The sequence below is a fragment of the Colias croceus genome, chromosome 4, assembly GCF_905220415.1.
Source record: "Colias croceus chromosome 4, ilColCroc2.1".
In the NCBI taxonomy this organism is placed as follows: Eukaryota; Metazoa; Arthropoda; class Insecta; order Lepidoptera; family Pieridae; genus Colias; species Colias croceus.
The window spans coordinates 8230334-8257590 of record NC_059540.1 but is presented as its reverse complement, the minus strand read 5'-3'; the positions used below and the strand labels follow the sequence as shown (position 1 = coordinate 8257590).

At 33.1% G+C, this 27257-nt stretch overlaps 4 protein-coding genes across 12 annotated transcripts in view; 2 read left to right on the top strand and 2 right to left on the bottom strand.

Annotated features, from left to right (window-relative positions):
• Positions 1-5535, top strand: part of LOC123690915 (diacylglycerol lipase-beta) — a 42564-nt gene extending 37029 nt beyond the window's left edge. For 3 of the 4 annotated variants that reach the window (XM_045635057.1, XM_045635056.1, XM_045635058.1), the window contains exons 8-14: positions 615-738; positions 1665-1790; positions 2138-2230; positions 2699-2853; positions 3326-3478; positions 4057-4169; positions 4431-5535. In XM_045635057.1, the coding sequence (XP_045491013.1) occupies positions 615-738; positions 1665-1790; positions 2138-2230; positions 2699-2853; positions 3326-3478; positions 4057-4169; positions 4431-4605 (939 nt within the window). In that variant the 3' untranslated portion in view covers positions 4606-5535. The remainder of the gene's footprint in view (positions 1-614; positions 739-1664; positions 1791-2137; positions 2231-2698; positions 2854-3325; positions 3479-4056; positions 4170-4430) is intronic. The other variant, XM_045635059.1, reaches the window with a different exon arrangement.
• A 1730-nt stretch (positions 5536-7265) lies between these two features.
• LOC123690911 (spatacsin) lies at positions 7266-19610 on the bottom strand. Its single transcript, XM_045635044.1, has 15 exons — positions 19463-19610; positions 19107-19298; positions 18508-18922; positions 16512-18385; positions 16183-16353; positions 15501-15692; positions 12707-12989; positions 11694-12626; positions 11177-11334; positions 10699-10860; positions 10088-10624; positions 9225-9422; positions 8238-8758; positions 7858-8004; positions 7266-7602 (listed from the first exon to the last, which is right to left on the bottom strand). Exons 2-15 carry the CDS (start codon positions 19281-19283, stop codon positions 7530-7532), a joined length of 5841 nt encoding a protein of 1946 aa, XP_045491000.1. The 5' UTR covers positions 19284-19298; positions 19463-19610; the 3' UTR covers positions 7266-7529.
• A 468-nt stretch (positions 19611-20078) lies between these two features.
• On the top strand, positions 20079-21518 carry LOC123690922 (intraflagellar transport protein 20 homolog). Its single transcript, XM_045635072.1, has 3 exons — positions 20079-20780; positions 20910-21064; positions 21322-21518. The coding sequence occupies exons 1-3, from the start codon at positions 20657-20659 to the stop codon at positions 21436-21438; spliced, it is 396 nt and encodes a 131-aa protein (XP_045491028.1). The 5' UTR covers positions 20079-20656; the 3' UTR covers positions 21439-21518.
• Positions 21519-21840: 322 nt separating this feature from the next.
• On the bottom strand, positions 21841-27090 carry LOC123690916 (probable protein phosphatase 2C 58). Of its 6 annotated transcripts, none has more exons than XM_045635060.1 (10): positions 26886-27090; positions 26372-26606; positions 26196-26290; positions 25875-26013; positions 25589-25779; positions 25215-25456; positions 24710-24930; positions 24010-24147; positions 23482-23891; positions 21841-23343 (listed from the first exon to the last, which is right to left on the bottom strand). In XM_045635060.1, the coding sequence occupies exons 1-10, from the start codon at positions 26994-26996 to the stop codon at positions 23104-23106; spliced, it is 2022 nt and encodes a 673-aa protein (XP_045491016.1). In that variant the 5' UTR covers positions 26997-27090; the 3' UTR covers positions 21841-23103. The 6 variants fall into 6 exon arrangements, with proteins under 6 accessions (XP_045491016.1, XP_045491018.1, XP_045491019.1 ...); XM_045635062.1 differs by having other exon boundaries at positions 24710-24925; positions 25216-25456; XM_045635063.1 differs by having other exon boundaries at positions 25875-25998.
• Between the last annotated feature and the right edge of the window lie 167 nt (positions 27091-27257).

The following is a 27257-nucleotide window of genomic DNA, read 5'->3' as shown; positions in this document are numbered from 1 at the left end:
GTTTAATAAATTAACTAAAAAATAGCTAACAAGGAAATACAAGTTTGAGGACTTTTTGCTAACTAATATATTTAAGCTCAAAATTTCCTTGTACTCGCCTATAGATACCTAGGTACTTATAAAACTGGCAATAATTTATTTTCAAATTAGTTTTTAAGTTATATAATATATCAATCTTTCGAAGTTCGAGAAATTTAATCAAATAATATTCTATTATTGCGAATCTTCTGGCATTTACAATAAAAATATGATGATATTATAGTGCATGAAAAAAAAAACTTTCAGACGGCCATTTCTGTTCTCTAAACTATTTCCTTTCAAATGACATTAGATTTGCAAAAATGATGTACTTTCGTAATTTAAAATTAAATAAAGAACAATTACATTAAATTTATTTAAAGGTTAAAGTCAACCTGGGCTAACCTAACTCTTATCTATTTTACAATGATACACCATTAATAAAATTATCAAAAACCTTTTGATTAAACGCCCAAATCCCGTAGTTCCTACCATAATTAATTCTTTAACTTAACATAACATTAAGATAAAAGTATATTCATTATCATAAGGTCCCGTTACCTTTTACATGCCCTAAAATGTGTTTAACTTTGCAGCTACCATTCTGTGTGATCGCGGACCACGACCGGGAAAGCATAGTAGTGGCGATACGAGGTTCTATATCTTTGAGCGATATCTTCACTGATTTCACCGCTGGCTCTGAACGATTTGAAGCTGATGGTAATACTGATTGACTGTTTATCTATGTATAAATCTTTATATATGAAATTCTCGTGTAACAATGCTAGTTAGCATATCCTCCGAAACGGCTAGACCGATTCTCATTATTTTTGAGTCTATTGGATTTGAGAATTGGCTAACGTCTATTTTTAATAAACCTAAGAGTACCTAAGGCATAACAACATTTGCCGGGACAGCTAGTAATCGTTATAAATTTAAACAACATATAGTTTTTAGTTACATTGAATACTGGTAATAATGCGATTTATTTCATAAGTACCTATTTAAATAAATTCGCATACAACATAACATTAATGTTGCCAACATATTTTATTCTCTTACCTTGCAATAAAATTGCATGTTATTACTTAAAGCGATAAGGGTAATCTATGTCATTATATAACAATTTTATAATAGTTATAAAATATTAGAAAATAAGCCTAACTCAGGTAGGAATAAACAACAGTAAATGTATAATGTAAAAGTAATTTATATTTATAACCCAAATACATACCAACATTAATTATTCAACTCTGTTTAATATTTGTTTATTTATCAATGATTTATAATTAAGATGTTTTTTTTTTCTTTTTATCAGTCAAGTTTTCTTCTACCTTACAATGTTATTAAGTGATAACAAACGTCTGGAAATTTCATTTGTTATGTTATTTAACAATTAAAATGTCGTTTATTAAACGTTTTGATATTATGAGATGACTGATACCATATTAACGTAATCAGTATTATAAACAGTGTACTCTAATGACTAATTTATTTCTTTGCCATATCATTAACAATTAATAAAATCTATAAGTGTATTTTCTTAAATCTTCCCCATAACATAAAACGTCAATTTTTAAATGAGCCCTAGTTTATGAGTTTTTAAGTTCAACCTGGTATTAAATTTCTGTCTTTTTATTTCCTAGGATTACCAGAAGGGACGGCAGCTCATAAGGGTATGTCTATGGGTGCTGCAAAGATGCTGCGTCGATTAACACCGGTACTAGAAAGGGCCTTCCAACAGTTTCCACAATATGACCTAATACTAACAGGTATAAATATTCTATTAGAAAAACGATAGTCTATTCTTAGTACGTACGTAATAATGTAAAAACAGTTTGACAAAACAAAGTTTATTATTGGCGATATATTAGCTTTGTCCAATTTATAATACAACTGAATATAATTACATAATGACGATTGTTATTATGATATATTAATAGTTTGCATAAAATAAGAAAAAAATGTATGAAAATTTATTGGGACTAGGTAAGTATGTTAATCTCAACATTTCTTAAATACCTATATATTTTAAAATTCAAAACGGATATTAATCCATATTATTTCTTTGTATATCAAAACATAACTAATATGAAATATATATATATATTTTTAACAGGTCACAGTCTCGGAGCTGGAGTCGCAGTATTAGTGGCATTAAAATTAAGACCACGCTATCCTCATTTGAAAGTGTTCGCGTTTTCTACACCCGGTAAGTTTCAAATATCATTTATTTTCATTCTAACTTTTTACATAAAAGTGATATTATTGTAACGTAACTTTGTTATAATTATCATAACTTTGTTCTTACCGACTTTGCATAAATAATTTTAAACATTATGCATCTTACTAAATGATTAATATGCAACGCTCTAAAATAAAGCTAACATTAGCATAATTAGTAATTACTATACACGAGTTATGCGTACTTTACTTTCGCGCAACCTAAAATTCTATAGCATTTCTGTATCTGTGTATCAGTGTACTCATAAAAATTAAAAACATAAAACGATACAGTTGAACAATTCCATATTCATTTTAAAACACACTATAAAAATCTCACAATGGCACATCACATAAAAATGTCAGAAGCTTTTTGCGAAAAAAAATAATAATCGTAGCTTTTCTCTAAACTTTTCTCGGTGTACGTGACACGGTTGTAAAAGTGTTGTATTTTTAGCCGGGCTCATTAGCCGTGAGGCGGCGCGCTACACCGAGAGCTTCGTACTGACGGTGGGCGTCGGGGACGACCTGGTGATGCGGCTCAGCGTGCACAGCATAGAGAACTTGCGCACCAAAGTGATACAGACTATACACGCCACTAAACTGCCCAAGGTGAGCTTATTTGTTATGTGCGCAAAATTGGCGCATTTAATGAGAATGTTTTTTTCTTAATTTGTTTTTAAAACAATTGAATCAAGCTTCGAATTTTCTTTTAGAGGAGAGGAAATAAATTGTTTAAAGTAAATTAAAATTTTGGTGACGCATTTTTGATCCATCTAATGATTAATTACAGTTATTGAGACACCGTAAAATATTATCTTCTCGTACGGTGTGTCCAATCGTATAAAATTGATTGAGGAGTGTTACATTATTGATGTTGTTTATAATTATAACATTGACTTTACGTACGACGACGAGAAGTTAACACTTGTTAATTTTTATAAGTAATTAAAAGTGTCTGCGTTAATATATACATAAGTACTTGTAAATTTAACGCGAAAGAGAAAGATTTAACTTAACAAACTAATATATCTAAAAATACACAATTAAAGTATAAGATGTATATTGACCTACTTGATTGCAGTATCGGATAATGCTGAACGGTTTCGGCTACGCGCTGTTCGGCGTGCCGGCCCGCGACCTCGAGTCCACGTGGCGGCGGCCGGAGGAGCTGGAGGCCAACCACTCGGACGACTCCGACGCGCTGCTGCTGCAGGGCGTCTCCACCGTGAGTGCTGTCAGTGAACCCTTTGTATTACAGCCGCTGTGTCGCTGCGTGTCTAATCGTTTGTGTTTGTGTGCTGTGGTGCAGGTATGTGTGCTTTGTTCTGGTGTTTTTGTGTTCATGTCGCACGTACAGGTAGGTAAATCTACTACTATCTAAATATGGTCACAATTTCTTTCATTAACTGTTTTTAATTTTTATTGTTTTAAATCATTAGATCACAATTTGGTTAATATATTTTACTGTTTATCATCTGTGTTTTGTTATTGTTGTGTTTATCATCTGTAATGCGAACTTTAAGGATCAGGAGGGTTACCATGGTGTCATAAAGCATATTATTTTCAGAGTAGGTAGGGGAGATGCTAGAGGACCTATGTAGCTCTGTCATTTTTCCACACTGGAAACTGTATTATTAATAACTGCTTTAATACATCATAGTAACCCCTGGGCTACCTGTTTACAATTTCATAATCACCTATGTATTATTTTGTAACATTTTGTGTTTTGTTCATGGCTTTACGTGTTATTTTTTGTTTTATTTTTATTAATTTTGACTAACATTATTAATCTTTAATATCGTAAAATTCTAGGAAGCCGCACTTGTATCCCGTAATGTGTTTGCGCGACGATTTTCCACAGCGAGGTTATTTACGGCCGGCAGAATATTGCACATTGTTCGACGCAAGCGCATGGGTATTGAAAAGTAAGTTTTGTACTTATAGATTTCTAGTAATTTTTAATCAAATTTTAACATATTAAATTACGTTTTTAAAAAAATACGCCGTTACAAAATGACTAACCTCTAAATTTGACTTTTCTTGTTTACGCTTACCTAGTCCTGAAACAGAAGAAGAAAGGTATTTATTATTTAACATTTAAGTTACAAATTATACCAGTTTTGAGACTTGGAGATGAGCGAAATATCCTTCCTAACATTGACATTAATTTCAAACAACGTTTATAGGAAAGTGCGCATCCAAGAGCCGACATACGAAATGCGATGGGCGTGCCCCGAGGACTTCATGGAGTTACAAGTGATGCCTCGCATGTTACTTGACCATCTCCCAGAAAACGTTCATCGCACCATAGAAACTATTGTGACAGAAAAACACCACTACCGGGTAACACAAGTAGTATAGGCTATTAGACCATTTATTTGTACCTACGTATGCTCTTTAGGCAATTTTTGATGTCTATATCCAATCGGGAATAATTCCAAATATGACCAATCTTTCTACTCTTATATACTCACAATTAGAACAACTCTTGGGCACACTGGGACTTTACAGATGTATGGAAAATAGAATTCTCATCTACATATAAGTAGTATTTTTCTCCGTGCAAAACCTTACGTGTCTCATAAATAGCAGAATAATAATTAGATACTTGAAGGGTCGAAAGAACATGAATGTACATTATTTTATTTTTGTAAATATCAATATGTTTGTACTGTTTATTTGTAAATATTTTCCTAAATATTCTTTACCGTACATTAAAGGTTAGGAATAAGTGTAATGTGAGAAGACTGTGATGACGATTAATTATGAAATTTTACTATCAAAGCTGGAGGGGGTTGTTATAGAAGCAAGTGTATATAGATACAAAATTAGTTTTAAGTATAATCGTGACAATGACCGGTGCAAGATGTGTTTTAATATGTTTAAGCTTAGTCGAACACAAAATTATATATTTTTATTAGAAGATAATAAGGTCAGCTTATGATGGAGTTGTGAACTCACAAAATTTATTTGCTCAAATTCGAAAATTCTTTATTAAACGTTAAATTGTCTATAGTTTGTTTTAACGGTTCTGGATAAGGGCCTGATAAGCACCACCATGCGATAGTCCAAGATTTCTTGATGACTTCATATCCGATTATTTATGTAAAATAGCGTAAACCAGATATTTTATCTTCTTAATGAAATTTTTACATAATTTTTCTAAAATCGCTATGTTGGTGTTATATTAGGTCTGAATGCAGTTTCACACATGCACGATACATTTAAAATGTTTTCTTCTTTAAATATGTTATAACAATTTTGAACGCATTAGAGCAATGATTTCGCTGTCAAAATTAACTTTACAACAGCTTTGTTTATTCGACCTTTTTAAAAATTCTCAGGGCCGTTATGTGGTTGCAGAATTTTGTAAGTACAAATTATGTACTTATCAAACAACAGATTTAGTAGGAATCTTGTAGAAAGTAAATATAGATATGAGGTAGAAATAACCGCAAATCCAATATCATACATGTGTGAAATGGCATTAGGCTCGCTACCGTAAGTACAATAACTAGTTTTGTAAGAACATTGTTACCGGTGTCAATTAATAAATACAAATTACTTTAGTTTCCTAAAAGTGGTGTTACGTTAGATGCTTCAAACTTAAAACTATTAAAGTAAGCATATCGTAGCCTCATCATATTGTTATTGTAATTGTATTTTGTAGATGGAAAGTAGATGAGTAGACGATATTTTAATACCTATTTTCTTATACTAAACTGAAGATTATTTCGTAGAGAATCAACATAAATCAATTCAGCACTTAACGTTACTATTTCTTGTAAAAACGATGCAACATCTTGCCCGTAATGTATATAGAAGTTTCCTACTTGTTCGAGTGAATACTCTAAAAGCATTTTATCTCACATTCCAAGTTAATATTATTGGTATTTTATAGTTATTTATGATCTTGTATGTACTTATGTTTAAAATCAAAGATATATGAATCAAGGATACGAAAATATTTTCTATCGTAGAGTGTGGAACTGAAATCGTCTTACAAAGGCCTCTTTTATTTATTTAATCGAAAATCCTAAGCAATGTTATTTTAAAGTGAAATATAGTTGAACAATTGCAACCAATAACCAATATAATATTATGCAGATTTTATTTTATACTGTTGTACAAAATTCGATGCTCGCATTTCTAAGTTAGTTCAAATTATAAAGCTTATATTATGATAAGTATGGAAGTTTTTTAACATAAACATAGTCGCTATTGTAAGACGTTGAAAATTCCATGATGTATATTTCCTAAGGCAAGGCCGAAACTTTTGATGGAATTTTTTACTATCTACGTAATACGTTGTTGATTACTAATCAGGGAATTTGAAGTTTAAACTGTATGTTTGTTTCTTTTTTTAAGTGTACCGTGAATCGTCAATTTCTTAGAAGTTTAATTAACACTTTGTTCCTACATTCATTTTATGTCCGATGTGATAAATGATCATGACGATTTTGTATTGTTTTTATTTGTATTACACGTATGTAACTTTTTGTAATTTGTTATTATATTTTTGTTGACATTTTTTTTACATTTTGAATTAAAAGACAACACGCTTGGCCTCAATCAAATGTTACAATTAAAGATTAACTTGGATACGTAGGGAGTGATGAATCTCAATATTTTTAATATATATACATATTAATATATTCTATCCAGTATTTTGTACATAATATACATTTCTACTTTTGTCCATTCACATCTACTATTTGTTACTTAACTGTTGTAAATTCGAGTATTAGAAGGACGATGGTTCTTTTCACTTGTACCCTAAATTAGGGCTTTTTATTCTCTCACTGTATGTTTTAGAATATTGCCAATATATTGTGTTGGGTTTGTGTTAATTTATAATAAATATATTTTAAGTAATTGTCGTTTCATTTTGTTTTAAAGTGTGCTATCTATATGAAAGGGAAAATGTAAGAACATAATCTAAATATAGATGCAAATTATCTAAATTTATTTTTTTACAGTAGATCAAAAACTTATATTTACTTGGTGTCATAAATCAAGTGTTCATTTGTATCATGATATAGTTTATTAAAATTTCCTTAATACATACAATCCATAAATCTATAAAAATATTTGTCTTTATCAGTCGATTCATAATCATATCACAGTACTTACCATATAGCTCAAAAGCGATTTACATTTTCAATAATTTTTGTCATTAATACATAATAATAATTAAATATAAAATAAAATAACAACGATATAATATGCGTAAATGGTATGAGAATTACAATGAGATCGATGATCTATCGAGTTTTTAGTAAATATCATCTGAGCAGACTCCGTAGTTCCGTCATAGCTGCTTGTGAGATAGTTGTCTTCTTCGTTTCCGTTTTATACCTGAACAAACAGACAAAAATATTCATTTAGAATAAAAAATTCTATAAACAATCACTTCAAGACAAAATAGAAACACGTAAACGTAATATTTTTTTTTTTATGATTATTGCAACAATTCTGACTTCTTTGGTAGGTACTATCAGAACTTCTTCAATAAAATGAAATACTCGCAACCTAATTTAAAAAAATCAAAACTCAATATAACTTTTTAACATTGTATTTTTAATATCATAACTAATCCAAATAATAACTTACCTATTAACAAAATCATGAGCCACATCAGGTCGATAGGCCGCCATATCTCTCAAATACGCCTGATCGTTGCCTAACGTTCTTCTATAGGCCAATTCCCGCCATGTCTCCCCTCCACTACCAGCTAGTAATACGAGACCTTCCATGAAACTGGAAAACAAGTAATAAAATGTTCTATTTTGTTTTAAAATTTATTACATCAACAAAAAAGTTCTTCTATTGAGTTGACCAACAATTTTGACAGTTACAAAATTGTAAATTGTTAATAAATAATAATAATCAAGGATAAAATTGCAACTACAAAATTATTTACGCCTTTTTATATGTATATTAATTATTTTCATTCAACCCTAATCGATAAATGTAAAATAAAGTACACTCACCTCAAATATTCGCTGACCAACGTGTACATCTGTTCATTCGTCCTCTTCAATATGAGTCTAGTTGGCGATGCGTTCATGAGCGAGATCTGCAAAGCAATTCTTTGAGCCAGTGTTGCCATCTCCCCCGCACTGCCCGTACACCCCCCTTGTAGGTATAACTCTGCCGCATCACTACAATGGTTCAACGCAGTCTCCAACAATGTCTTCGTAGGAACATTATCGTGTATCTGCGGCCAAACCGGCTGTGCTGACTTCTTAGACGACGCCTTAGAAGCGTCCGTGGCCATCTTCTCCAAATCGTCGATCAAATCCAACGCCTGCTTCCGCTTAACATTAGCCGCTTCTGCATACATGTTGAAATGCAACGCCACCATGATGTATGTATCCGTGTCTCCCGGACAGTGGGTTTTGAGGAAATCGAGCAGGCCATGCTTGAATTCGGCGATTTTATCTTGCTTCTGACCTAGCATGTAATCGAATTGTCCGAGGAGATATTCGAATTGGTGGTTTTCGCGTAGAGCCTGGAAAAAGCCAATTTTATTACACATTGATAACTTTATAAAAAATTGTCCTTCCTTATAGCCTATTACGACTTAACCTACTTATTTGTTACTGACAGACGTTTTATACAAAACACTCTCCTCTGCTCAAAATAAAAATGTCTGAAATATGTTATATGAAAAGAAGTTATCTTGCATTACATGCAAAAACAAATCCAAACGAATACATAGTTATAAAAAAAATTGTTGTCTGTAAAGTCGGTTTACTGACGATAGTTGAACGTGACAACGTCTTAAGTCCGATTGTGCTTCTTTGTCGCACGTTCCGCGCTCTCGCTTGCACTTCAAGCCTACACGAAACGCCTCAGAGCGAGGTAACGCCGCATGAGTCATGTTTTTTCGTGCGTGCAACCGGCTCTATCGAATTATAAGACGTTGTCACGTCAAAAGAACTAGAACCATGCATTATCGATAGATACAAAATCACCTGCAGTATGTACGCGCACTCAGTGTACCGCGCGAGGCCGGTGAGCAGGCGCACCATGAGGCGCCAGGAGCGCGCGGCGAGCAGGCGGGCGGCGAGCGCCTGCGCCGACCGCAGCGCCACCGCCACGCCCTCCGTGTCGCACGCGCACGAGAAGCACTCGTGCGCTAGTACGAGCAGCTCTATGGATATCGTGTTCACCTGGACATTTTATCGATTATAAAACCTATTGAGCAATTACGTGGGAAATGGTATGCTACCGACGTATCCGCAGTCAATTTAAAGTGAAATTTTGTCAAAGCAACAAATAATAATAATACGAGTTATTTTTGTAAAAGATGTTAAGGAAATATAGACGTCATTGAAATGTTTTATTTTAATATAATTTTAATACAATATTGCAAATTGTACTAAAATGTTTAGTGAGACTTAAATCCTAATGTTTACAAACACACTGCGGTTCAAACAGTTCAAACAAAATGGTTCCAGCCTGATCACGTCTTATAAACACTCACAAGAATGGCCCTTTCCGCGCTTATTAGTTATGGCTGAGTGCGTAATAGGTTTAGAACGCGTTTGTTTTATACATTTATCGAGAGGCATACCTCGCGAGCTAATAATAATTAAATAAGCATGCTGTACAAGATAAAAAAATCTTTTGTGTATTATTTTTAAAACCAATTTCACAAAATGAAAGTGATAGGTTACCCCTGCACACATTTATCAAAATATTTTTATTGCTTTAATCAAAATCCTTTGATGAGAATTTGTTATGTTTGACATGCAACATTATTGAAATTATTTACGTGAAATTGTTGATCCATTTCACGTAAATAGTTTCAAACCAGAAGGGCGATTGGACTTACCTGTTTGGATGACAATTTAGCTCCTTTGGTAATTTTCCTTATGCTCGATTTGACTTCGTAGCGAATGTGGACGTTGCTTTTAGATATCACATCGAATAGATTTCTTCTAGAATCTTTCGTCATTTTATTTCCTGCTGTATAGACAGTTGATACCGAAAACATGGACTCAGTTTCAGCCGACATCAATGTTCCTTCCTCGGTTAATATGGATTCAATTTCGTCACCATCTAGATTTTGATACTCTTCATCGATTAAAGTTTCTACATCGAGGCAACTATCATCAAAAACGTTCTCAGGAATTTTTATAGAATTGCTGGCTTTGTAAATTTTTTGAAAAGCTATTAAATGATCTAGAATAAGCCTTCCAATGTGACTGCAAGCGTCAGGTCGCATATTTAGGAACATTTCGATGTCTGAATCGAGAACATAACCCCAAAGTGTGTATTGGAAATGTTCCTTTTGCCGAAATGTGGATGTTTTGACCAAATGTGGCGATATAATAGCTGATACCATTTCTCTGCATAAATAGTCAGCAATCTGAAGAGATAAAGCCATTTTAATACGAAGCAAATATGACTTTAAAAATGAAATATGAAATACGATAATAGTACCTGTTTCGTGGGCACATTGAACGTCCTAAAGACAAGATTCGCCAACGTCATTCGAGATTTTCCACTAACTAAGCTTATAAAATCTAGCGCACGATTTTGATATTTCAATACGGACATATAATCCCAGCCAATTTGCAGAGCTATTCTGAAGTAATTTGCAACCTGAAATAATTATTTGGGGACTTGAAAATTGCAATCAAACTGCTGTGTTCATAAGTAAAGGTTGGAACTCCAAAGAAGAGTCATATATTTTTGAAGTGAAAACTTCTTTAGCGGCGTTGGGTATCAAATCTTAAACTCGCGTCAGGACACGTGACCTGATCGAGTAAGCGTAACTCGTAAGACGGATGGATATCAAACATGCTCAACGTTAATAATCAAGTTTTCACTTCTGCCGGCACTCCCGGAGTGCAACCCGTCTTTTTTTTTTTCAATAATGTACGGCTAACACAGATCCATCCAACAATGAGAAACAAACCTGCTTTGCAACAGCAAGCCCGCTTCTAACAGCCAGAGCATCTAAAGCTGACAATCGATCCGCCTCTTGTCGCACAGCAAATTGCGGCACACCGTCGCCATCTTGTCTCTCTTGTATCACCACTAGCTCTTCGAAACTTGCGTCTGACGTTTCAGATACTTGAAAAAAAGTATTATGTGGAGATTTTTATATGGTGAAAGTTTAGAAAGAGATAATCAATTATCATCATATTAGGATTTATTTATTTATGACAATTATGTTAATAGCAAGTCGCATATTTTATAGTCAATGATAACGTATTCGTCATTCGCATTTGTTTGTTATGTTTTATGTACTCTGCACTCATTACTCATGCCAATAATGCTATGTAAATGTTTATTTTATCTGATTGCACACATGTTTCTGCCGACATTATCTGACTATTGTAGAACTGAATCAATTTATGATATTGAAAATTAGTCTTTATTTAGATTTAACCGACTTCAAATTGAAAAACTGATTAGTCAGTTATACTTACGTGATAATTTGTTTTGTAATGTTGGCGACGAAATAATTAAACGCAACTCTTGTGGCAACTCATACGGCGAGCACGTCCCTTCCGCTAATTTGAGACATGTTCTCATTATTTGCACTGGACAGGCAGATCTACACATATACTCATCAGAAATCTTGAACAATTTAGATAAACGAAAAGCCTCCACAATGAGTCTCATTTCCAAAAGCCTGTTAATAGTCTTTCGCCAAATATCAATTTCTTCGTCGTCTAAAATTACAACCTTTTCAATATTACCCACGTCTGATTCAACTTCAATTTCATGTAGCGTCAATGAAAATGGTTGTTCAGAAGTCACTACTCCAAACTTTTGAGATTCGATTGCATTCTTTTGTAAGCTTAACGCAAAATGCAGAGTACTTTCATAGTTGTCTAAGAATATTTGGTCTTGATTTTCGCATTTGAAATATGCCTCCCACATACCATGCTCGGTGCGCTCTCTATCACCGCCGTATTCGTGGTTTTCATCAAACCAACTCATCACAATTCTGTGCGCATAAAACATTTGCTTTACCTCTGATATGTTATTGACAAGGTTATTGAGGAATTCAGTAGCTTGTTTACAAGTTACGCCTGACTCTTTGAGAACACCACTACATTCAGCAATAAATTTTACGAGGTCCTCATCACTTAAAGGAGTTTCCCTGTCTACATCATCAAGAAATTCGGAGGTCTTTCGACGCCATTCTGTGATAACTATATCGTCTATGGGCAAACCAGCTAATTTAGCTATTTTGAACGCTACATCGTAGTTACAATTATTTTTGTACATATCAATGCATTCGGACAAATATTTGTCGGATTCGTCTTCTATCATTTTAGATATGTTTATGATGTTAGATGTTTCCATAGATATTTTCATAATTTCATACATGTTCGAAAAATTAGGACATGGGCCTAAAATTATAATAAAACGATTAAAAACTTCAATACGCAATATAAAAACTAACAATAAAATATAACAATTTTTCACCTACCCATAAATGATTTGCCGAACTCAGTCTCGGCTAAACATTTCAAAAATTCCTTTTGATGAAAAGCACTATCAAAGTTGTTGCTAAGGGCGGTCTTTACTAGCTCAACAGATATCTTTTGTAAGGCTTTGGTTGACAGATCCCACGGCGAACCATTGGTATCAGAACTGTATTTCCTTTGGCATTGTTGTTGGAAACTATTTAAATACTTGTTTGTTTCATTATCAAAAATTCGCAATCTAATGCATCGATATAGAAATAACGCCAATAAAGCTAGTAAGTTATCCTGAAAAGAAAGTTATTATTCATTCAAATGATTTATTTGAATTACATAATCTACCTATACAGGGTGGAGTCTCCTATTATCGGCCTGCTCCTAATATCGGCCTTTTCGAGAAAATGGAATATAACTAAAAATATCGATCTTAAATCATAAAATTTTTTATGCAAAAAGAGACTCTATATACATAAGCAAAACCTCCCAAATTTCGGTGTGGGTACCTTAACTGTTAAAGATTCAGTTGGCCATAGAGCACGCGCAGGTACGAATATGCGTAGTTTGGCGGCATTGCGGAGTCAAATCCCTGAGTCGACGCTTTACGTGGATAAGTATTTTAATGGAATTAAACAAACCTAAAGTATTTAAATTTATATGTTCTTAAAGAAAAACAGTCAAATTATCGATTAAATAGTGTGTTTTTACATTTATTTGTCTTTTTAATGAAATAATTGCGGGGCCGAGATTAGGGATCTGTATTTATTGATAAATCTCAACATCGGCCGGGTGGTCGATATTGGGGTAATGTATGAAAACTTTAAATAACATGTTTAGCTATTTTATATGTTAGCAGTGATATTAATAAGGTTAGGAATGAAACAGCAGCTCCGTTTGATCACTAGATCCTAAAGTCGGCCGCCTAAAAACGATTTTTATTAGCTGCGGCCGATATAGAGCGAATCGATGCGTAATAACGGCCACCTTAGTAAAACCTTTTCTACTACCGTCGGACTTTACAATAAACAGGGCTAGTGATACAAGATATTGTATTTTAATTTTTGATAATCATGCCGGCTCAATCTAAAAATAATAGAGGCAGTGAATGCCGTCAAAAATCAAAGTATGAGCATCAGAGACGCAATTCGACAATACAACATTCCGAGGACCACTTTACAAGATAGACTTCATGGAAGAATAGACACAGATTGCACAGTTGGTAGAGATACCGTCGAAGAAGATGAAATTGTTCAATGGATGATACGGATGGCTATCTGCGGTTTTCCTAGATCACGTAGCAATGTGATAAATAGCGTTAAAAATATGATAAAAGATCCAATCCGTTTAAAATGGACAACCAAAGAAAAAGTGGTATTCCTTGTTTTTAAAAAGACACTCAATTCTTAATGAAAGGGCTCCAGAAGCTATTACTCTGGAAAGGGCAGTAGTTACAGAAGAAAGTGGTTTAATGACTTACAAGAACATATAAAATCAATCGGGCACGGAAGACATATTATTACAAGATCCACGGAGAATATTAAATAGGGATGAGACGAGCTTTAGTATTTGTCCGAAGACAGGTGAAGTAATAGAGCTTAAGGTATGGAAGAAAATTTATGAAGTTGCTAAGGGTAGTGAAAAAATAACAATAACTGTTTTGCTAGTCATATCTGCAGCAGGAGAATCTTTGCCTCCAATGGATGATTTCCCTGTATCCATAGACCACTAAAGTAATCGTTTATAGCACCATCCTTCTGGTTTCTCAGTTTATCAAATATTGGGTGGATGTGAAGTGTATGTAGTATTCTATGAATATGTTGCAAATGGCTATAATGATTGGGTGATTTCTGATAACATTTCAAAGCCAATTCTTTTTCTAGTTGATGGACACAAGTCTCATTTAACCCCGTATTTTTATTAATTGTCTTAAGAATACTGAATTAGTTACATTCCTTTTAATTTTTAAGACAATCTAACGAAAATACCAATCATGATAGGTGAGTTAGAAAAATGATTTGTATCTCAATTGATAATAAAAAATGTTACCAGTTTTACGTTTTATTGATCTAACTTCACCTTAGAAAAGATATGCCGATATTAGGGCCAAAGACGGCAGATATTAGGGTGTTATCTTGCTATTAGTGGCCGATATTGAGGGAAATCGGCACACTCGAAATAAAAATTCTATATTTAATAAAGTAACAATGGATTCGTAATTTTGAAAATGTAGTAATGGAGTTTCAATATCTATCTACCTAAAAAAGGCACTGTAAGAAAGAAAAAGCTATCAATGTAAAAATTACATCCAGTCAAAGTTCAAAAAAAGTTGACATGGCCGATAATTGGTGCCACCACCCCATATAATAAATCTGTAGAAGGGTCAATTCTGTACATTGAAAATATTGAAAAAATAAATAACAGAGGGTGTTACTGGATCGATACAAAACCCAAATATGTGATTAAAAAAATTTTTGTCTGTCTGTCTGTCTGTCTGTCTGTATGTTCAGGCATCACGTGAAAACTATCGGTTCGATTTCGATGAAACTTGGTATAATTATACCTTATTATCCTGGGCATAAAATAGGATACTTTTTATCCCGGAAAAATACGTAGAAAAAAATAAATCTTAATTTTTCCGTGCGGACGGAGTCGCGGGAGGAAGCTAGTAAATAATAAAAAGAAATATTCACAGGTTATAAGGGTTATTACATTGTATGAGGTGATCCGCTGTGATCTGCCATTATTTATGATACTGTGACGTTGAAATAATAACAAATCATTAAATAAAAGGATTAATCATACCGCCATGAATATGAGCGTAGATTCGTACAGAGTGGTAATGTATCCTTCAATAAGACAGATTTTAGCGAGTCTCAGAAACATTTGAGCCGGAGGCTTTCCAGTTATTTCAGATTGCAGTTCTTGACGATTGCACGTAGTTAATTCTATGGATGCAAGAATCCAATGCGCCCATAGTACATCCACGGCATTTGGCTGTTAAATTTATCAACGTGTTAAAATATAAAAACCTGAGAAATCTTGTCTTAATTTTCGTATGTCAGCATAATTCCTGTTTTGACAAAAAAAATCGTAATGACGAATTTCTGTCGCAGCTTACTTAAGTAAATAAATATTTCAGGACAATTTTCACACACGGCACGATCTGATCCCATACTAAGCTTTCGCTTGTGCTATGGAAACAAGATGGCTGATAAACATACATGTATAATTTTAAATAAACACTTATATAGATAATAAACACCCAGACACAGAGCAAAGATCTATGTTCATCACACAAATATTTGCCCCGCGTGGGAATCGAACCCACGACCTCTGGCTTGGAAGGCAGGGCCATTACTAACCAAGCCAACCAGTCAGTCAGTAAGTAGTCATGTGTTTATTTTAAATTGGTATATTAACTTAGCAATTTTCTTATGTTTATCTTATTACCTGCAATAGCCATGACACTTTATACCGAACTCACCTCATAACAGCTAGCGATGAGTACCAACAGGGGCTCTCTATACAAATCAGCAGCTCTTAACAAAGCTGCCGGTGGATCCTCTGGCCCGTGACAAGCCGCGGCCACCTCCCATAGTTCCCGCCCCATGAACGAGTCAGATGGAAACTCAAATACCATACTTTGGGTTGGGCTCTAGAAATTCATTTTATATTTTTGAATTTATGTATATTGCTCAAAAGACAAATGGAAAACATGAATATTTAGCCTAATTTTTGAATGCAATATGGACAGGCTATAAATATTGTAAATATTAATACAATACGATTTCTCTAAGCGAATCGAATACTTACACAATCAACTGAATTCATTCTCATCAATCTTCTTTGTCCATTGCTCGGAACATACTTGTGTTCCTTCTCCTCTTCCACAGTTTTATGCAACATTATATGCTTCAGATGTTCAGCGTATGATTTCTTCTCGAACTCTTGCGATAGTTGTAGCATTTGGTTAAGTGGATATCTAAATACATCGCCGAAAAGCAAAAAGTTAAACCAAGAATTTTCTTTTATAAATTCACGTAATTGCATTTCCGGTAATGGTAAATTATGCAACACTGCAAACTTCACCACAATTTGTGACTCAAAGAGTACCACCGACATGTCATGTCTACCTGTGGATTGCTTCAACTCCCTTGTTTTAATGAGGGTTATTTCCTCTAAATATTTGAGTATTGTTTTAGCAGTATCCTCATGGCTCTGAATCAACTTTGCCATGAAATCGCCGACTTGCTTATAAGCTTCTAATTCGGTCAGTTTTTTGTGAGAAACAAGATATTCTCTTATCATATTTGCAGCTGAAATATGGACTCTACATCTCGTTGGATTACAGCCGATCATGGCTACGAAAGATATAGAACATGCTGTCATTGCTGAATCAAAACAGTTTTGTAGGGCCAGAGCATGCGCTTCGCAACAAGCACTCTTTATGTTCTTGTCCTGAAGACGATTATGTGTTAAATATTGTTGAGAGACAAACGCCTGACTTGCGTTACAGGGACGATATTGCTTTAAATAATACATGTGATTTAATTTTGCATCATATCCATATTTTTTCATGAGCTTTTCATTGGCAAAATCGGGCATATCAATTGAACGTTGAGATAGGGATTTCAGCTCACTGATATCTACATCATGGGACAATAGACTACCCAAACTACGTCTATCAGATTTATCAGTAGCTATGTGGTTTATGTTTAAATTCATTAATTGAAATTCAAATATCTTCGAAATGTCTAGACCGCGGTAGCCAGAGAGCAATTGATACACATTAACATCTCTACACTCATATGTATTACTTGAATCACAATATTTATTATAAACATTATATATGTGTGGAAGTTTTTTTCTATACCCTTTATTGGGAAGTTTAAAATCTTTGAACTCCAAGTAATCTTCCTTCAAAAATATATCAAACAAATTTGCAGAGTCTTCTAATAAAATCATACCAATGAATAACTGCGGATTAGCAGATATATAATTATCAATATCATTTTTAGCAATTTGTTGACAAGTTTTATATACAGGGACAACATGACTTTGTCTATCAGATGTCTGTTCTATGCTTTTAAATAATAACCAGAGTTCAATACAATCTTTCGCTTCAACGTCTACATTTGATAAATCTATGTTCAGCATGTGGCTATCAATGCAAATTGTAAGAGCCTTGTAAAGTTTATTTTTTACAAAATATTTTGCAAGCTCCAAATAAAAATCTTGGATCGTCAAAGTTGCACAAGATTCGGCCAATACATCATCAATCATTTTTAAGTTTTGCGTCCGTGACAATCTCTCAATAATTTGAAATAGGTTTTTTCGTTCTTCTTCAATAACAATCCCGTAAGAAGATAATGTATCATATACGCACATTTTAGTGTAAGGGAAACTATTGCTTTTTGTGACAAATTCTATCATATCATCTGTTATAGGCCATGTACGAAATATTTGATCCAATTTGTCTAAAAGTTTAATGTCAAAGCCTTTAGTATCTATATTTAGAAGTTTCCTCATAAAGTTCTCATTATTAAAGAAATTATATCTAGCATTCATATCTCTGACTACTTCTGAGAGCTGAACATTAATCCAACGCACCAGTATCATCGCTTTATTATTTTCCACTAAATAAACCCATGCATGAGTGGGTGATGTAAATTCTAAGAGAGAAAATTCTGAAAGAGAAATAATTTTTCATGAGTATTATATTTTAAGCACTTTTCAATCCCACTCTCTGTAAGAAATTTTATGAATCTAATTAAAATAATTAATAAATATTTTATAAACAAATAAATACCAAATTTTTCAAAGAAGAGACTTGTAGCAATTTTACTTTTCCACTCACTGGGATACTTTTCAATTTTTTCAATTGTTAACGCTTTAATTTCACTCTCATTGACAAAGACTCTATCAGAGCAAGTACCAAATACTTTGTTCTGTTTAAATGTGCCATCAACTTCAAATGATTTCTCCAGATATCTAAGTAGATTCCAATGTCTTAGAAAGTTTTCCCAGCGGCCAATGTTTTCATTTTTCATATCTTTAGAGATTTTTTGCAAGTTCTCAACTAGGAAATCCCTGTATTCAATTTGTGTTGCTGCCTGTGCAAGGGTCATAAGATGATCTTCTGGATTTATCTCAACTTTGTTAAGAATATGAAGCACTTTATGGATTTGCTTCCGTAACAACAATTGGACTGTCCATGCTTTAACCTGTTGTTATTGGAAATTAATAATGATATTATTGCTTTATTTACAAATATTTGTTGCTAAATCTTAAAATATTTTAGATATGTTTATAAAATGAACGAAAGATATAAATTATATGAATAATAAGATTGCAAAGTTTTGATTAAGTACCTAAACAATTTATTAAAGGCAGATAAAAAAACCATACCTCTGCTATAAACCAATCGTTAGCTATTGATTCGCTCCAAGCATTTTTGTTCATTAAATATTTTACAGCCAAGCGTATATGAGTCCCCTTTGCAGCTGCTTCGCGAACAACATCTCTTGTGGCCTTTTGTTCCCAAGAGTTCCATATAATCTTTTCATTTTGTGTTAGACCTTCCATTATTTTGCTTTATATCTAAATATGTAATATGTTATAACAAAGTTTATAAAAAACCAACAAACATAGAATTCATCAAATTATAGTAAATTATGAATATGTATTCTCAATTCACAAAAACAAAAACATGACTTCCTTCTTTGCTAGTAAATAACTCTAAGTGTTATAATGTAATTACTTACTTCAAGGAAAATTACATGGTATTCTATAAAATACGGTCTTATTTTTGCAACACTACAAAAGACAAAACGTAAAATCGAGGCGTAGGTACCTATAAATTTTCTATTTTACTATTTTTGTAAACTGATTACTGAGCTTGACAATTTGTCAACATCCAATATTGACAAAACCTAGGCTCTTAGCTACAGCAGGCTACAGCCGCTGCTGTAAAGACAAGATGCTGTCAAATGTCAAACAAACACCGGAAGTAAGATTGAAATCTGAAAACGCATTTTTTTATATGGCAAGAACAGTATGTAATTTGAATTTCAAATAATAAAAAATCGACTGACGAGGAATTTCTTCGTAAATAAAAAACGAACGACAAGAAAGACGTCGTGTAATAATCACAACAAATAGACACTGCCTTTGTTACTTATTTGAATGTGATTATCGTCCAGTAAAAATATGATATGGAGTACCATACCGCTAGATCTGTGACCATACCTGTTTTGGGTTCAATCCACTTCCACGTTCAATCTAATAAAAATGACATCTTACTTTGCCATATCTTTATATGGGTAAGATAATAGGATCCTATGATCCTACTACCTTACATTCTACAAAAGATTATAAAACTGAGTTTGTAAAACGTTCACGCGAGAACCACTTAAAGAATTACACTCGGGTTTGTCGCAGCTAGTATTTTAAAACACTAGCCAGTTAGGAGCGAGTTTATTTTATATTCGTTTGATTCCACCGTTTCCTAATTTCTCTACTAATTAAATTGGAATATTTTCCATCCGAAGATACCTTCAAAGATAAACCAACAGCTTTAAAACATCTCCACTGTTAATTAAAATTAAACAGTAATTGCAGTCGGAATAAAGACCGAATATTTTCAGCAGCTAATAATAATTTTATACGCTCGATACAGGCACAGATACAGGGCTACTCTAGATTTTAATGATTTCTTTTCAAATTTCACTTGGCTTTAGCAATTGGCTCCTTTGAAGTTAGGAATGGAAAATGGGAAAATCCGTTACAGACCCACAGAGAAAGTTTCCATAAAATCGACATTTCCTGTGATATTTCCTAACAGCTGTTGCTAAGCAACACATTATAAATATTGGATAAGCTGTGGGATAAGCATTTTGCAAGTAGCGACTTAAACATAAGTTTTTCGTTTTATTGGGATTGTATTTAAAACATTCAGAATGGCTGATGAATTAGAAAAAGCTCATTTATTTTATGATGATATCAATAAAATCAGAATCCTAGATAACACGGTTCGAAAGGATACTGAAGATCTAAAAACAAACTGTAAGGTATATGAAACCAGTAAGTAGGCTTCCTAATAGAAAAATATTCTAGGTCAAGCTTCTGCTCAACAAAACTAAGCTTTTGTTGAGCAGAAGCTTGAGCTTAATTTAAATAAAACTTAGATTAAACATTTGTATAATTTTTCAGAAGTTCAAGAATTCAGTAAAATCATTAATTCTCTCTTTGAAACAATGAAAGTTTTAGGAGAAAATGTAGAGAAACAAAAAATTGCGGCTATTGGTTCAATAAATCTACTCAAATCTGTTACAAAGGAAAGGGAAAGCGATCAAGCTAAATTACAGGTAAAAATGCATGTCCACGTAACCTTTCTCATCTCTGTAGAGTATTATAAGGATGGGTATTGGGTATACACTAGATTCTAGAACGTATTCTCAAGTATTTCTCTAAAGGTACCGTGTACCGTATATATAATATTATGTTGCTACAAATAAAGCATGAGGCATATAAATCATGTACGTAATATGCTGAAAATTTGGAATCAGAAATTTCGGGTTAGGTTAAGTTAGTGAAATTATTATAACATTTAATTATTTTACAGGCAGATATAAATTATAAAACAACAGTGTTGGAGCAGTTGGACAATGAATTTGATTCCCTACAAATACTCGAAGCTACGCAAACCGAGACAATTGAATATCTTACGCAATTGAGATAATGTATAAAATACGAATATTCAAGAAACATTAAATACATAGTGAAATGTTACTTATTTCTAATACACGCTAATACACAAAATATCATATCTTATTATTATTGATTAATTTCAAATTACTGATCTTACCAAAACAAATGAAGTTTTTCAATATTTAAAATGTTTCTTGTCATAATAATATATTCAAACTAGCGGTCCGCTCCGGGTTCGCCCGTGGTACATGTTTACGTTTTCTCTACATAAGAACCATCCTCGTACTTCAAGGAATATAATAAAAAAAGAATTATCGAAATCGGTTCAGCCGTTCTCGAGTTATGCGCTTACCAACACATTTTGCGATTCATTTTTATATAAGAAGATGTAGGGACAGTGGTATCGTAGAAGTAATGAATAATACACAAATTATGCAGTCTGTAAAAATTTATATTTTTCAATGATACACACATGAAATGAAATAAATTTTACAAGTAATTGGGATCAAGTTTCAAAATTATAGTCATTGATGATATTTGTCAAGAGTATTGCTAGTAACAAAAATATAAACCACACTCATATTTAATATGGAGTAACATGTTGAGTAGTGCATTTTAGTATGCACATCTCATATTATTATAATCACATTAATTTCGTATAGGAACATGCCAATGTTAAATAAGATTTATCAACATTTTACATCACATGATAGATTAAATTAAAAACATTTTGATTGTATTTTTAACAGTGCCATATGAACGGTTAAGCAATAGTTTTTCAAAATAAATTACCTTCCATATTATGATGAATAAATATCTTACCACACTTTGATTTGTTACTTACAATATTATTTGAAAAGATGCAATGTATGAAAAAAAACTAATAAGCAGTAATAAATTGTTTAAGTTTCTCAATTAACTTTAAACTTGAGGAATACAAAGATATAAGTCTTTAAACCAAAATGTCAATATAAATGACTCATGTAAGAAAAAAGACAAACACTGTGTGTCATCCTTACATAATATGAAAAAAAAATCTTTAACTTCTATCATAAAAAGTGAAGTTGGAATCAAATACTTACTCAGCTTACATTAACTACTTACACACTATACTATTATCATCAAGTCAGTTCTATAATAAATTATAAATGTCTTAATCGTTTTCCAAATATCTACTGTAATTGAAACACAATGATCGTGTGATTCACATTTGATTAAGAACCCCATTCTATTTCTTGGGCATGACGATAAGGAGAAAATAATATGAATATTCTAGAATCAAATACATACATTATATAAGACAATGTTAAGAAATACACTAAATAGGGAGAAAACTGTATTAAAGAAATGCATTGAAAAATTCAAGATAGAATACAATGTTTGTAACAAACTTAAAAAAATAGCAGGTACATAAATATTCCAAGTATTGTTTTTCTAAATCTATTATTACATGTTATATCGAAACGCAATTATTTCTCTTTATCTGATATTTATGTGAAATAAAGCCATACTTATAAACATTACATGATTATCTTCATATCTAATTCCAGAATCGTAATGTAATGTTTAAAGAAAAACTAAAAGTGATTTGACTTAAATAAAGAAAACCATTATACAGTATAAACCCTAAATATTAAGTTATCAAACTCACCATTCCACCAAACTTTCAATAGTCATAATGTCCTTAATAGCTAGTTTAAACACTTGAAGTCACTATTGAACTGGACAAGGGATCCTCAACCTTTTGCCGTTTTAAATCCTGTTGATCTTCACTGGGTTCCTCTTCGGCAGCCCTCTTCTTTGGAGCTTCCGTGTTGTTTTTGTGTTGTCCAACATCAACAATGACTCCGTCTTTGAATCGTACAATAATAGCAGTCATATTATCACAGCCTGTCCCATCACCCATTGTGCTTGGAGCTAAACAATGATCAAACATCTGGAAATACAAAATGTTTTATAAATAAAGAGAAAATAAAATATATTTCGTACACCAAGTGAATGTTTGCTACATTCAACATTTTTAAAAGCAAACATATTAGCAAAAGACCACATAGTTATACAACTAAATACAAACCTCTTCACAAATTTGAGACAACTTCTCCCTTCCCTCAGCCAATCTGGGTAAGATGAAGTCACACACATCTTGACTAGACATAAAGTTCCATATACCATCACAAGCCAGCACCATAAATTGATCCTTCTCAGGTTCTATAGTTAATGTTTTGACATCCGGTAGAGCGGTTATCATTTGCTCAGTAGCATCTAAGTCCTTGTTTTGTTTGTAGGAGTGATCACCGATAGCCCTGGACAGGTTAAGTCCACCGTTAATACGGCCCTCGTTCGACACTTTCCCACCAGCTTTGGTTATTCTTTCAAGCTCTGGTGCATCTTCCGGTTTGTGGTCAATCGACATGTCAATAGCTTTTCCTTCTCTGCAGATGATACATCTGGAATCACCAGCGTTTGCAACATAGAGCTCATTTCCTGAAAAGAGATAAGCATCATTGTAAATTAATAGCTTATAATGATTGTCTTTGTTTAATGGTACTTTTTTATATCAAAAGAAAATCATTATTCGTGAATTTAAAGAAGGGAGTATTACCTTTCAACAAAGCTACCACTGCAGTACAGCCACTGTCATTGCCTGGCTCCTCAGATAGTGACATGCCATCTTCACACTCCTCGTCACTGGAATCTGCTTCATAATCCTCTTCCTCATCTTCCTCTTCTTCAGCTTCACCTACAATTAAAATTTTTACATTATTGAGAAATACAATTTATAATTAATATTTTCTTACTATCAAGTTGACGACGCGGTTGGCGCAGTGGTAAAGTAACTGCCTACTGAGCCGACAGTCCCGGGTTCGATCCCCGGTCAGGACAAATATTTGTGTGATGAACTCAATTATTTGTTCTTGGGTCTGGGTGTTATTATCTATATATGTATTTATTAAATATTATATTTATCGTCGCTTAGTACCCACAACACAAGCCTTAATTATTGAGCTTACTGTGGGACTAGGTCGATTTGTGTAATAATGTCCTATAATATTTATTTATTTATTATTTATTTAAGTTCTTGTTTGTTGCTAGCATTTTTTGTAACGGAGATAGATTAACATGAGATAATTGCACAAATATATTTCAGGGAAAACATAGACAGGATACTTTACTCAATGAGATTAGAAGCTGTATGTAAAAGTAAGTAATAGAATATAGATAATAGTTAGCAAAAAATATATATTGCTAAAAAAATATTGCAAGGGTATTTTTTTGTATTTATTACTGATATTCATATTTACCATCATTGGAAGATTCCTCCACTCCATTAACGTTTTCTTCCTCAGAAGAATCAACTTCACCACCTTCAAAGGTTTCATCATTGGAGTCACTGTCATCATCATCAGCTGAAGCTCGTCGGAGCAAGGTTTCGTAGACGGCTGCTGCTGCACGCCGCAGTTTGGTTTTCTTAGGCCTCTCTGGAAGTGCTTTGTCTGTGCTTGATACTGGGAACTTGTCTGTAATAAACAAACATTATATTACATATATATACAGAGGGTAACTTGGATTAACACATAGAATAGTTTTTATCCCGGAAATCCCACGGGAACGGGAACTAAACGGGTTTTCCTTTGCAAACGCGGGCGAAGCCGCGGGCGGAAATCTAGTGTAGAATAAAATCAAAAATATGAAAATATAGCAATGCAGAAGGAAAGATTTTACTGTGAAGTTAAATTCTTGATTCTATTTCAATCAGATTTGAAAAATCTAAACTGTTGTAAATTTGTCAATAGCTTGGAGGTCTTACCTTTGGCATTTTCTGGTGTGTTACAGCCATTGGACGATGTTATATTCTCTTCCCCGCCTTGTTTTGATTCTGTGACCTCCCCATTGCAAGCTTCAGATGGTGTATTGGTATCAGCTTTTTCCTTGCAATTTTCACTTTGCTCTGGTTGACCACAGTTGTCTGCTGAACTATCTGGTGCTGTCTTTTCTACTTTCATTGAGATTTTTTCTTTGGCCTTCTCATCAGGCTCACTTGTGGATACCTATGCATAAATTATAATAAAAATAAAATGTAATACCAGTACAATAACTATAATTTTGTATAATTGAATCCTAGTTAGAGAAATATCAACACAAACATTTTTTTAACTATTATGTTTTAACATGGCAATTACCTCTCCATTTGTATCTTTGTCATCATTTGAATTTGAGGATGAAACTCCACCAGTATCATCTGCATTACCAGTACCATTTTCTTGGGTATTGGCTGAACCATTGCTGCTCGATGAGGCTTCAATTACTGGTTGTTCTGTACTTGATCCTGCGGCAAAACTTGATCCTGAACTGGAACTTGAAGCACCGGCACCTATTTAAAAGATTTATTGAAGCTTTTTAGACACATTGCTTTTTTTAATAAATGCTTTTATCAATTTTGACTATAAAGGTATATTATATATATACCTGAACCTCCAGCTTCCTCCAGGCTTTTCTTTGCTCTGAGGCAAGGTGACAATGGAGTACTTGTATCACCAAGTCTGGCACGGTGTAATGTACTTAATTTATTTTCATATTTAGCCAATACTTCCTGGAAAGGAATTTCCTGTATGAAAGAACACATTTATAATTTTCGGACAAAGTATGGAAAAGTACCTACCACAATCAAAGTGAAGTATATACTGTAAACACAGTGCATGAAACTCTTTAAACTTTCGTATAATTTATTTAAAATATAATCTTTATGAAATACAAAATTTCACTCCTCTAAAATTAATGAAAGATTACCTGAAGTGGGAGGCGTGCTTCTTTATACAAATTACTTATACTTTCATCTTCAGATTCTTCATTATCACTGGGACCAGGAGGATTTATTTCACCTGCCATATTTACAAGGTTTTGTTAGCTAAACAATCAATACACTAACATAATATGAAGTAGAAAACAATGTTTTTTTGTAATACCTGCTAATTCCTTTAAAATGTCCATAACCTCTTTAGATGCAATTGTAGCATCAAATCCAAGGAATGCATCTGTTAATGCTTTAACCAGATCTCCATTCTTGTATGCTTCTGTGTTTTTTATATAATTAGGTAAATTCTGAGAACAGTATGTGGCCACCTCAGCCCCTCCATGACCATCATAAACAGCAAATAATGATGTATTCAAGTCAAAGTCCAAAATTGTGTTGTGCGCATCCTGAAACATATTTATCATTATATTATTAAGTTTTCCAATTCTATAGTCTATCAAAAACAATCGAACCTTCGACGTACAACTATAATATTACTATTTATATTATGTGTGGTGGTTACGGTACAATATCGACTTGACAATGAACATACCTATCTTTTCTATACAATTTATAAGTTTAAAGTTTAAAAAAATGATACTAGAAATGTTAATAGTTCATTAACACTCCTATAATGGGAATATTAACATGAAAACGTTTTTAATAATTACAGAAAGAAATCTTACCTCTTGGTTGACACGCCACCCCTGCATGGAACTCGCGCCGCATTCGAGATTGCCGTTTGATTCATCACTTGATATTTTTTCAGTAACAGGCTCTGATAAATAAGCACCCATTTTCTTGATATATAAACATATAATTAGAATGAAAAATTATAAACGCGCGAACTTAGAGAGTAAATCGCGCAGGCGGCAAGCTTAGTTCATTCTCTATAATCTTTGGTTAATAAGTAATAACCTCTTTCATCTATAGTTTATGTTTATGTATGGACAGATAAGCTAAGGCTATAGAGGTAAAAAATATTTTTATTATAATATTAAGATGAAAACAAGTGATGAAAACTAGGCGAAAATACAATATACATTAAATAAATATTA

Excerpts from the sequence above, each read along its gene's own strand:
- LOC123690911 (XM_045635044.1), bottom strand. The coding sequence starts at position 19,283 with ATGGAAGGTCTAACACAAAATGAAAAGATTATATGGAACTCTTGGGAA. Across the intron at positions 12,990-15,500 it reads CTACGCTCATATTCATGGCG|GATAACTTACTAGCTTTATT; the intron begins GTATGATTAATC and ends CTTTCTTTTCAG. Across the intron at positions 8,005-8,237 it reads TTGGTCAGCGAATATTTGAG|TTTCATGGAAGGTCTCGTAT; the intron begins GTGAGTGTACTT and ends CTTGTTTTCCAG.
- LOC123690922 (XM_045635072.1), top strand. The coding sequence starts at position 20,657 with ATGGCTGATGAATTAGAAAAAGCTCATTTATTTTATGATGATATCAAT. Across the intron at positions 20,781-20,909 it reads CTGTAAGGTATATGAAACCA|AAGTTCAAGAATTCAGTAAA; the intron begins GTAAGTAGGCTT and ends ATAATTTTTCAG. Across the intron at positions 21,065-21,321 it reads GCGATCAAGCTAAATTACAG|GCAGATATAAATTATAAAAC; the intron begins GTAAAAATGCAT and ends ATTATTTTACAG.
- LOC123690916 (XM_045635060.1), bottom strand. The coding sequence starts at position 26,996 with ATGGGTGCTTATTTATCAGAGCCTGTTACTGAAAAAATATCAAGTGAT. Across the intron at positions 25,457-25,588 it reads ACAAAGATACAAATGGAGAG|GTATCCACAAGTGAGCCTGA; the intron begins GTAATTGCCATG and ends ATTTATGCATAG. Across the intron at positions 23,344-23,481 it reads TGTCTCAAATTTGTGAAGAG|ATGTTTGATCATTGTTTAGC; the intron begins GTTTGTATTTAG and ends TTGTATTTCCAG.